This window comes from Rhinoraja longicauda, chromosome 24 (assembly GCF_053455715.1).
Source record: "Rhinoraja longicauda isolate Sanriku21f chromosome 24, sRhiLon1.1, whole genome shotgun sequence".
NCBI classification, from domain to species: Eukaryota; Metazoa; Chordata; class Chondrichthyes; order Rajiformes; family Arhynchobatidae; genus Rhinoraja; species Rhinoraja longicauda.
Window position 1 is genome coordinate 24,039,515 of NC_135976.1, and position 12,556 is coordinate 24,052,070.

The 12,556-nt window shown below is 46.1% G+C and overlaps 1 protein-coding gene across 2 annotated transcripts in view; it reads left to right on the forward strand.

Annotated features, from left to right (window-relative positions):
• Positions 1-3,513: 3,513 nt before the first annotated feature.
• LOC144605481 (choline/ethanolaminephosphotransferase 1-like) overlaps positions 3,514-12,556 on the forward strand; it is a 37,740-nt gene continuing 28,697 nt past the window's right edge. For both annotated transcript variants that reach the window (XM_078420791.1, XM_078420790.1), the window contains exon 1: positions 3,514-4,023. In XM_078420791.1, the coding sequence (XP_078276917.1) occupies positions 3,655-4,023 (369 nt within the window). In that variant the 5' untranslated portion in view covers positions 3,514-3,654. The remainder of the gene's footprint in view (positions 4,024-12,556) is intronic.

Genomic DNA, 12,556 nt, shown 5'->3' on the forward strand with positions numbered 1-12,556 from the left:
CCATGCTTCAAGAGTCTGATGATTGATGGGAAGAAGCTGTTCTTGAACAGTTCGTTCCCACCTACCTCCAGCATATCTTTCACGCCCTCGACCATTTTAACAACTTCCAACTCTCTGCACCCATCCCCCTCATCTTTATAACACTAGTCTTGAGGTCCTCCACTTTTTTTGTAAACAAAATCTCAACCAGGTCCCCTCCACCAACACTCTATCTGCCTGGCAGGACTTGTTCCTACCCTCAACCATTCTCCTGCTTTCTACAAATCAAACTTGTAGCCATAGGCATTCCCATGTGCCTCAGCCATGTTTGTTTTTTCATTGATTTTGTGGAATAGTTCTCACTCCAAATCAACTCTTCCTCCATAACATTGACGACTGAATTGCTACTACTTCCTGCACTTGTGCAGAACTCATTAGTTTTATCACCTTTGCCACCGGCTTCCACCCTTCCTTTTCTGGATCTCTTTTGTCTTTATTTCAGAGGATAAACTAGCCACCAATATCTACTATAAATCTACACACTCCCACAGATACCTTCATTACATCTCATCCCATCCTGTCTCCTGTAAGGACACCAAACCCATCTCTGTTTCTCTGTCTCTGCCGCATCTGTTCTAAAGATGATGTCTCCCACTCGAGGACTTCTGGAACATTTACACTCTGCTTACTAGAGATGCTGGGAATCATGAAGAGGAAGGAAAGTCACATAGCAACATGAGAAGAAAGCTGAGGCAGTTCTACAGTCCTCTCCATCAGGAGAACAGAACAAGCAAATGGAGATGTCAGTTACCAAGTGTTTTGGAACTGACATCTTGTGAAAGGGACACAAGGAACCTCAGATGCCGGAATCTTGAGTAAAACACAAAGAGCTGGAGTAACACAGTGAGTCAGGCAGCATCTGTGGAGGAAATGATCAAGTGCCGTTTCGAGTCAGGACCTTTCTTCAGACTGGTGGCATCCCAACCTGAAACATTGCTTGTCCATTCCCTCCGTGGATGCTACCTGACACACTGTATTACTCCAGCACTTTGTGTTTTGTGAAAGGGACAAATAAAGTGCAAAAGCACAAACATGCTTTGATAATTGAGAAACTGATTGTTGAAGTAATTGTGGAATGGTGCCAGTAGGAATTGGAAGGAGTTAATAAATAGGGACTAGATTTATAGCTATATAATTGCCAAGCAATGCCTGTAAGGTAAGTGAAGAAATGTATGTCAAGGTGCCTAATGAGATAATCAGCAGTAACTCTGGAGACCAACCATTGGAGAAGAAGTGGATAATATCCGAGTGCAAGTAGTAGCTTTTGGAAGCTGTGAAAATAAAGTGTTGTATTGTTTGCTACAGTAGCCCATGATAACATTGCAGCAACATTCTCCAGTCTCTAATACATATGGGTTCCAATTGCTAATACCGACAATGTCTTCTCCCGGTCTCCAATAGCTATATCCTCTGGCCTTTGCTCTTTCCACACAGGCAGTCTCTGATTCCCTCCGCAGCCTCTGATTCATAATTTCTGGCACTATTGAACCCCTTAATTCCCCAATCCTCGTTACACATTTTCTGATATCCCAAACCCTGTATAAGCCCCATACATGGCACCCTGTATAAGCCCCATACATGTCACCCTGTATAAGCCCCATACATGTCACCCTGTATAAGCCCCATACATGGCACCCTGTATAAGCCCCATACATGGCACCCTGTATAAGCCCCATACATGGCACCCTGTATAAGCCCCATACATGTCACCCTGTATAAGCCCCATACATGGCACCCTGTATAAGCCCCATACATGGCACCCTGTATAAGCCCCATACATGGCACCCTGTATAAGCCCCATACATGGCGTGATTGCCCTTTCTCCAATGCAACCAAATCCTAATACACCAATTCCCCTTGCCCTTAATGCCCATAACTGCCCCATCCAGCCTGCTTGCCCCATCCTGGCCTGATTCTTGATATCCCACTGCCTTGTTCTTCTTCCTGTTTATTTTCTCTTTTGGTTTGATATATTATTATTATCAAGTGCATCGGGTTACAGTGAAAAACATTGTTCACATATTCTACATTTCCCTCATCTTCGTCCCTTGAACTCTCATTTTCACACCTAACCCTCCATATCTCTGTCTCCCTCTCCCCTGACTCTCAGTCTGAAGAAGAGTCTCAACCCAAAATATTGCCCATTCCTTCTATCCAGAGATGCTGCCTGTCCCACTGAGTTACTCCAGCATTTTGTGTCTGTCTGGTGTTTTATTGGTCTGCTGCATTTAATTAGCAACAACAAATTTAACACTTTTAGACTTGAATACCTCCAGTCTTTGACATCATGACACAGTTCCTCATTCCTTGACACACTTCCTCATTCCCTGACACACTCACTCATTCCCCGACCCACTCCCTCATTCCGTCCCACTCCCCCATGCCCCGACCCACTCCCTCATTCCCTGACACACTCCCTCATTCCCTGACACACTCCCTCATTCGACACACTCCCTCGTTCTGACGCACTCCCTCATTCCGACACACTCCCTCATTCTGACACACTACCTCCTTCCGACACACTTCCTCATTCAACGACCCACTCACTCATTCCCCGTCCCACTCCCTCATTCCGACACACTCCCTCATTCCCTGACGCACTCCCTCATTCCCCGACACGCTCCCTCATTCCCCGACGCACTCCCTCATTCCCCGACGCACTCCCTCATTCCCTGACACTCTCATTCCGACACACTTCCTCATTTCCTGACGCACTCCCTCATTCCCCGTCCCACTCCCTCATTCCCTGACACACGTCCTCATTCCCTGTCCCACTCCCTCACTCCCTGTCCCACTCCCTCACTCCCTGTCCCACTCCCTCACTCCCTGTCCCACTCCCTGACTCCCTGGCCCACTCCCTGACTCCCTGTCCCACTCCCTCACTCCCTGTCCCACTCCCACTCCCTGTCCCACTCCCTCACTCCCTGTCCCACTCCCTCACTCCCTGTCCCACTCCCTCACTCCCTGTCCCACTCCCTCATTCCCTGTCCCACTCCCTCATTCCCTGTCCCACTCCCTCATTCCGTCCCACTCCCTCATTCCGACACACTCCCTCATTCCCTGACACACTCCCTCATTCCGACACATTTCCTCATTCCGACACAGTTCCTCATTCCTTGACACAATTCCTCATTCCCTGACGCACTCCCTCATTCCCCGTCCCACTCCCTCATTTCCTGTCCCACTCCCTGTCCCACTCCCTGATTCCCCGTCCCACTCCCTCATTCCCTGGCCCACTCCCTCACTCTCTGTCCCACTCCCTCACTCCCTGTCCTACTCCCTCATTCCGACACACTCCCTAATTCCCTGTCCCACTCCCTCATTCCCCGTCCCACTCCCTCATTCCCTGACACACGCCCTCTTTCCCTGGCCCACCCCCTCCCTCCCTGACACACTCCCTCACTCACTGGCCTTTCTTGACGGGCCAGCCACGTGGTGGGGCGGGCTGTATAATACGTCAGGTCCGGCGGCGGGGGAATGTTTCCGGGGCGCGGGGCTGTGTCCAGGGAAACGGGAGCGGGCGGAGCGCGGCTTGCGGCCTGGAGCCCGCGGACGTGCTGCCGGGAGAGAGCGCGGGCCGGGCCTCCAGGCTGTGAGTGACCGAGCGCCGGCCCCATGAGCGCGCAGCGGCGGCCGACGCGACGGAGCGAAGGCGGGGAGGTGGGCTCGGGGCCGGGCCTGAGCCGGGCACCGGTCGTCAACCCGCGGTCGGGTCGTGGGAGCCGGAGCTCCGTCTCCGAGACCGGCCTGGGCGCCCTGCTGCAGCAGCCCCTGTCCCGGCAGCAACTGAAGCGCCTGGAGGAGCACCGGTACCGGAGCGCCGGCGCCTCGCTGCTAGAGCCGCTGATGCAGGTATGGTGGGAGTGGCTGGTCCGCCGCTTGCCGTTGTGGATGGCGCCCAACGTCATCACCATCACCGGCCTGGCCCTCAACGCCTGCACCACCCTCGTCCTCATGTTGTACTGCCCCACGGCCACCGAGCAGGTAAATGTACTGGAGCTGCACACCGTACGACTGAGGCAGCACCTTGCCTGTGCACGGCACGGCCTCCACACCGACCTGGGACGGGATATCGGGGGCACGTGATCCGCGGGTCACTGTGTAGGGTCGAATACATAGGGTAATGGTAGAGTGTCCTGAATCTAATACACTGCCCAACGCACCTTCTCTGGTAGATGGTAGAATGTCCAGAATCTAATGTACTGCCCCACCTTCATAATGGTTAATATACGCTGCCTCAGACACTGTCCCAGCCCCACTGGTTAAAGGCAGTGTGCAGGATCTAATACATTGCCCCACGACAAATGGTTAATGGTAGGTTGTCCCAGATCTAATGCACGGTCCCACTTTGAGTAGTTGATGGTGTAGAATGCAGAATCCAATGCACTGCGTTACACCTCTGGTAGGTTGTAATGGATCTAATCAATGCACTGCTCAAGTCAAGTCAAGTCAAGTCAAATTTATTTGTCACATACACATACTCGATGTGCAGTGAAATGAAAGTGGCAATGCCTGCGGGTTGTGCACAAAAATAATTACAGTTACAGCATATAAATAAAGTTAATAAGTTACTAAACATAGCACAAAAAGTGTCGACAAAAATTTAGTCTCTGGGGTTATCAAAGTTGACAGTCCTGATGGCCTGTGGGAAGAAGCTCCGTCTCATCCTCTCCGTTTTCACAGCGTGACAGTGGAGGCGTTTGCCTGACCGAAGCATCTGGAACAGTCCGTTACTGGGGTGGCAGGGGTCCCTCATGATCTTGCTTGCTCTGGATCTGCACCTCCTGATGTATAGGTCCTGCAGGGGGACGAGTGTAGTTCCCATGGTGCGTTCTGCCGAACGCACTATTCTCTGCAGGGCCATCCTGTCCTGGGCAGAGCTGTTCCCAAACCAGACTGTAATGTTGCCGGACAGGATGCTCTCTACAGCCCCAGAGTAGAAGCAATGGAGGATCCTCAGCGACACTCTGAATTTCCTCAGTTGTCTAAGGTGGTAAAGGCGCTGCTTAGCCTTACCCACCAGTGCGGCAATGTGCGTTGCCCACGTCAGATCCTCTGAGATGCGGACTCCCAAGTATTCACCCTGTCTACATGTAACACCACATTCAGAGAACTATGTACTTGTATTACCTGGACCCCAGACTTACAACATTCCCAGGTCGCTACTGTGAAGGCCCTGCCGAAGCTTGACTTACCAAATTATAACACCTCAGATCTATCTTAATGGGAAAAGCCATTTTCCCATTCTTTGGCCCACTTACTCGGTTGATCAAGATCCTGTTATAATTCTTGACAATCTTCTTCGCTGTCTACGATATTCTCTATTTCAGTGTTATTTGCAGACTTGCTAACCATGGCTTGTACATTCTTGTCCAAATCATTGATAATAGTTGGTATACAAAATGGGTACAGTACCAGTCCCTGAGGTGCACAAGTAGTCACGGGCACCGGGTCTGAAAAATAACCTTCCACTGTCATCCTTGACTTTGTACCATCAAGTCAGTTATGTATCAAAATAGCTAGTTCTCCATGGTTCCCATACAATCTCACCTTCCTCACTCACTAGCCTACATCCAGGACATTATCAGAGGCCTTGCTGAAGTCTTTATAGACAGCCAGACCAAGTGGATGCGTTGGGCCCAAACCTCTCCTGCATTGGTGCAGCACCATCTCCTCCCCCTCTTCATATATAGATGTCTACCTCCCTGCCCTCCTTAATCCACTTGTTTACCTCATCAAAATCTCTTTTTGGTTTCACGAGACACAATCTCCTACACACTAATCCATGTTGATTATCTCTAATCAACCCCAGTCTTTCCAAATGCATGAATATCTTATCTTCCAGTAACTTACAGATGTTAGGCTTACTGGTCATGTAGACCCTGAACCCTCACTATCTCACTTTTAAAAGGTAACTCCCTTTGCCAAGAAACAACTTGCTCCAACCAACTTTGCAAGCTCTTGTATAATATCAACGTCTATTTTGACCCAGTTTAGAAATTTAACTTGTGGACCAGTTGTGTACGTTTCCATAATTATTTAATAATTAACTATGTCACTGGGCCCAAGGTTTTCCCACTGATACTTCAGTAACTTGCTCAGCTGTATTTTGCAAGAGTAGGTCAGGTTTTTCCCTCTCTAAGTAGGGGCCTCTAGAGGTAACATGAAACTTTCCTTATCACACTAAATTCCACTTCATCTAAGTCTTGAGCACTGTGGCAGTCCCAGTCTATATCAGGAAAGTTAAAATCTACTATTCTTGCAACCCTCTGCAATCTCCCTGCATATTTGTTCCTTTAATTCCCGTTGGCTATTTGAGGGCAGCAGTACAATCAACAATGTTACACTTCTGCATGTTACACTTCAATCTTGCATGTTACACTTCTTCTCTGGAATATTAAACTAACAATCCTGTAGACACATGCAACTGCAGATGCTGGTTTACATAAAAAGAACACAGAGCTAGAGTAGCTCAGTGGGTCAGGCAGCATCTTGGAGAAAGTGGATGGGTGTCGTTTGAGGTCGTGCTCTTCTTCAGACTTCAGCTCTTCAGATCAATCTTCGTCAGCTTAAAGTCCTGTCCCTCCCACTGACACGTTTCTGTACTGGTTATACTATTACATTCCAATGCACCTATCTATACCTGACTTTTACCTATCATGGTTTTTGCATTGAAATAAACACAATTTAATCCAACTTTTGTTCCTCGAACTTTACAGTGCTTATGCCTGTCTTGCCCACTGAACATTCAACCATCGACCTTTGTATCAACTTCCAGTCTTTTATCTGCCTCACTACTACTTTGGATCCCATTCCTTGCCAATCTCCCTAGCAGCACTTGCAGGCCTGCCTTTTAGGATGCTGATTCACCCTCCAATTCGGGTGCTATCTAATGCAATATTTAATGTCCCACCTCAAATGATTAATTGCAGAGCATGCAGGATCGAAGGTACTAACCCACTTCCAGAGTGGTGCATGGTAGAGTGTGCAGGATTTAATGTACTGCCCCACCACCTCGATGGTTAATTGCAGGGACTTGCGTAGTGCTCTATTTCCATTGTGGTTAATTTGCAGAGTTTGATGCACTGCCCCTCCTCCACAGTGGATAATGTATGTGATCTAAGACAATAACCTACTTCCACTGGTTAAAGGCAGCGTGCATTGGATCTAAGGAACTGCCTCTTTGCCACTGTGGTTAATGTACCATATCTAATGCAATGCCCTACTCCTGCTGTATAATGGTTGAGTGCGCATTATCTAATGTACTGCCCCACTTGCACAGCAAATGCTATACAGGATCTATTGTTGGTATTGTTTTTTTATTATGTGATAGAGATACAGTGGAAAAATATGTTTTGCCTGCTATCCAGGCAGATCATACTGCAATGAGTACAATCATACCATACAACAGAAGGGGAAGGAACAGAGTGCAGAATATAATGTTACAGTGAGAGTGCAGCTAAACAGAGTGCAAGTTGCACAATGAGGTAGATGGAGAGATCAGGAAAATAAATATGAATAACGTTTACTTGCACAAAAAGTGTCCGAATGTGAATCTGTAAATTCAACTTTTTGAAAAATGTATAAATATTTTTAATATGTGATAGGAAAAGACAAAGATTCTTGAATTCAGTGGATACTCACTTGTATCCTCACATCAGTACAGATTTGACAGTAGGTGTTGATCAACCTTGTCAATAAATTGTTTCTGTGTATGTATATCTTTAGAAGCTAACTGCTCGGGTATTGTGCTGAAGGTGTTTTTCACAATGTGCTGAGAAGTGTGTGAGAGCTCTTATAGTTGACAGTAATGCACTGTCAGACTTGACATCCTCTCACTGAATGAGGAATGCGTTAAATGTTCTGTATTTGTGTTCATCCCACTCCCTACCAGAACTTCATCTAGAAACCTCTGATTTCATTTGTCAGTTCATCACTTTCCCAATGTTTATGCAAAATAAGGGTATAAAAACCCCATTGTAGAGACAAGGAACTGCAGATGCTGGCTTACAAACAAAAAGGCACAGAGTTGGAGTAACTCAGTGAGTTATGCAGCATCTCTGGAGAATATGGATAGGTGATATTTCGGATTCAAAATTTGAAGAAGTGTTGTGACACAAAACTTCTCCCACCCATGTTCTGCAGAGATGCTACTTGACCTGCTGAGTTACTCCAGCACTTTGTTTTTCTATTAAAACTATTAATCAGCTATGGAATACAGAGAAGCCTTGTCTTGTCACTGAATGTTTTGTTCAGATTTTCATTAGGCATGGGTTCACTTTCTTGTTCTGGCTCCATCCATCAGATTTTCAGCTCCCTCCTGTACTGTAACTCATTACCTGTTATTCGTCCAACAACAGTGGTATCGTCGGCAAATTTAAAAATGGTGTTGGAGCTGTGTCGACAACACAGTCATGGGTAAGAGTAGAGCAAGGGACTGAGCTCACAGCCTTGAGATGCTCCTGTGTCAAGGAGAAAATTTTGTCAATTTGCACTGATTATGGTTTGCCGATTGAGGAAGTTGAAGATCCAGTTGTATAGGGATGAGAGAGACTTAATTCTCTCCCATCCCTATGCAACGAATTTGGTAAGGTTGGAGGGAATGATGGTGTTGAACACAAGCTGTAGTCGATGAACAACAGTGGTCTTGTATGCATTCTTATTGTCCATGGGATCCAGTGCAGAGTGGAGAGTCGGTTAAATCTCATTCCCTGTTGATCTATTGTGGCAGTAGGCGAATTATAGTGGGTCTAGGTCCTTATCGGCAGGAGTTGATATGCATCATATACAACCTCCCAAAACACTTTGTCACCACAGTTGCTGGTGCCACCGCTCGGTGGTCATTGAGGCATTGCTCAAGTACTGTTGGTATATATGCGTAAAAGATTTCTCCTTTCAGTACCATTGCCTATCAGAAAGTATTGCCCTATTGAAAATGTCCTGTGCTCTAGGGGTAGCTTATTCCTAGAATAATATATATTTTAAATTACTGGCATTTACATGGCAGATTAATGTTTTCATTACGTTGAGCTGGTAACATCAATAACGTTATCGAGTTACCAAATGCAGGATGCTGAATTTCACCCAGAGTTTATATTTTGATTTCTTTTAATTCTCGCACATATTTTTTTAAAGATTAATTTAAGAGAGAAAGCAAAGTAAACAAAACAACATGCTGGAGGAACTCAGCAATTCAGGCAGCATCCATGGAGCGAATGGATCTCTGGTGACATCTCTGGTCCAGACCCTTATCATATCATATCATATCATATATATACAGCCGGAAACAGGCCTTTTCGGCCCTCCAAGTCCGTGCCGCCCAGCGATCCCCGCACATTAACACTATCCTATTAACACTAACACTATCCTACACCCACTAGGGACAATTTTTACATTTACCCAGCCAATTAACCTACATACCTGTACGTCTCATTATAGACAATAGACAATAGGTGCAGGAGGAGGCCATTCGGCACCTTCAAATTTAACTATTTCAGTGATCAAGCTGTGATTTCTTACAAATTAATAATTGTAATTCACCTCCATCATCATGACTGGTCTACATCCCACCCCAGGCAGACATTCAGCTAGCACTGGAGGAGCTGCACACCATAGTAAAAAATTTTTTTAAAAAAAGGTGTGACCCATAGCTTTTCCTAAAACTACAGGGGACTCCAACAAGGCCAGTTTGAAGAAGTCAAATTACCATGAGCATGGGACCTGCAACATCAGAGGATCAAATACTCTCGACCATTATTACTCCATTACCAAAGATGCCTATTGTTCCATCCTTCACTTTGAAAAATTATGGCTGGGCTCCCTCCTCTGGAAAGGCAACGACTGAAGACCGCAGCTTCAATGAAGAGGATTGCACAGAGCTCATCAGGGAAGGCAAAGGAACAACTCCACGACTGCTTGGCATCAGTAGATTGATGATGTTCAAGGACTGGACAACAGATCTAAATGAATATGCCTGGTTGTTACTGACTTCATAAGGAAATGTGTGGCGGAGTGTGTTTCTACCAAGACCATCTGAGTGTTCCCTATTCAGAAGCCTTGAATAAACCAGAATGTCTGTAATCTACTGAGAACCAGATCTCGAGCATTCAAGTCAGGTGTTAGAGGATCATCTCCACGGGAGATGAATGAGGAGGAGATAAGACTTTGCCTTCCATCACAGTGAGGGTATGCCTAGAGCAATCACTGTGATGGCTGTTTTGTGTAAAAAATTATATCTGTGTGTCTTGTGCTTTTTAATGTCTACTGCCGGACCCTGACGTGAGAGGACGCTGGCGTTGTGTATTCGCCGCTTTTCCGTCAGGATAGTTTGTCTGTTTGTTTCTATGTTAATTGTTTTTGTAAAGCGCTTTGAGCATGTGATAAGGCGCTATATAAAATAAATGGATTATTATTATTATGGATTATTATATGAAGTCCAGGATCATGCAACCTTGATATGGCCATCAGAAAGCAAAGAGACACTTTCAGTCCAAATTGGTTCTTCAGACTTGAAACATAAACCTTGGGTGATATGTTCATCTAGCAAAAGTGACAAGAGATTTAGGCCATTTGACCCATTGAGACCACTCTGCCATTCAATCATGGCTGATCTCTGCTTCCTAATCCCATTTTCCTGCCTTCTCCCCATTACCCTTGATACCCGTTCTAATCAAGAATTTGTCTATCTCTGCCTTAAAAATATCTACCGACTTGGCCTGTAAGTTTGAATGAGGTCCCCCCCTCAACCTTCTAAATTCCAGCGAGTACAGGCCCAGTGCTGTCAAATGCTCATCATATGCTAACCCACTCATTCCTGGAATCATCTTGTAAACCTCCTCTGGGCCTTCTTCAGAGCCAGCAGATCCTTCCTCGGATATGGAGCTCAAATTTGCTCACAGTACTCCAAATGCAGCCCGACCAGCGCCTTATAGAGCTTCAGCATTACTGGAAATGTTGTTGCACTCTGGTAGAACAAGCTCTACTTTTGTGATTCCTGGGCATGTGGGATTTGTAAGGACACAATCCAAGAGGCTCAGAGCCAATGATGTTGGGAGTTGGGGTCAACTATCTTGGTTAAACCTAACTAATTTTGTATGAATAATTCACCTACACGGGTGGGTTTAAACTAAATGGGGGGGGGGGGGGGCGGGGAGACAAATTGGATATACAAAGATGGAGTTAAAGGGAAAGAGAGTATAGGAAAAGTTAAGAAATGCACCAGAATTAACGGGACAGAAATCTCACAAAGGGATAGGAGAGTATGGGCAAGTAAAATAGGAATCAATGTGAAAGGTGAGGCGAGTAATGGATTAAAAATATTATATATGAATGCGCGAAGTATAATAAGTAAAGTGGATGAGCTTGAGGCTCAGTTAGAGATTGGTAGATCTGACATTGTGGGGATAACGGAGACATGGCTGCAGGAGGATCGGGACTGGGAGCTGAATATTCAGCGTTATACGTCCCATAGAAAGGACATGCAGGTGGGCAGAGGAGTTGGGGTAGCTCTGTTGATGATAGAAGAAATTCAGTCCCTTGCGAGGCGTGACATAGGTATTGACGATATAAAGTCGCTGTGGATAGAATTGAGGAATTGTAAAGGTAAGAAGACACTAATGGGAGTTATCTACAGCCACCCAAATAGTAGCCTGGATAGAGGGTGCAAGTTGCAGCAGGAGGTAAAATTGGCATGTAACAAAGGTAATGTCACTGTGGTTATGGGAGATTTCAATATGCAGGTAGAGTGGGAAAATCCGGTTGGTTCTGGACCCCAAGAAAGGGAGTTTGTAGAGTGCCTCCGAGATGGATTCTTAGAGCAGCTTGCACTGGAGCCTACCAGAGAGAAGGCAACTCTGGATTTAGTGTTGTCTAATGAACCAGATTTAATAAGGGAACTTGAGGTAAAGGAGGTAAACTCTTGGAGGTAGTGACCAGAAAATGATAAGTTTTAATCTGCAATTTGAGAGTGAGAAGGTTAAATCAATAGACAATAGGTGCAGGGGGAGGCCATTTGGCCCTTCGAGCCAGCACCGCCATTCAATGTGATCATGGCTGATCATTCTCAATCAGTACCCCGTTCCTGCCTTCTCCCCATACCCCCTGACTCCGCTATCCTTAAGAGCTCTATCCAGCTCTCTCTTGAATGCATTCAGAGAATTGGCCTCCACTGCCTTCTGAGGCAGAGAATTCCACAGATTCTCAACTCTCTGACTGAAAAAGTTTTTCCTCATCTCAGTTCTAAATGGCCTACCCCTTATTCTTCAATTGTGGCCCCTTGTTCTGGACTCCCCCAACATTGGGAACATGTTTCCTGCCTCAAACCATTGGGAACATGTTTCCTGCCTCTAACCATTGGGAACATGTTTCCTGCCTCTAACTGAAATCAGATGCGTTAGTGTTGCAGTTGAACAAAGGGGACTATGAAGGCATGAGAGAGGAGCTGGCCAAGGTCGACTGGAAAAGGATCCTAGCATCCTAATGACGGTGGAACAGCAATGGCAGGAATTTCTGGGCATAA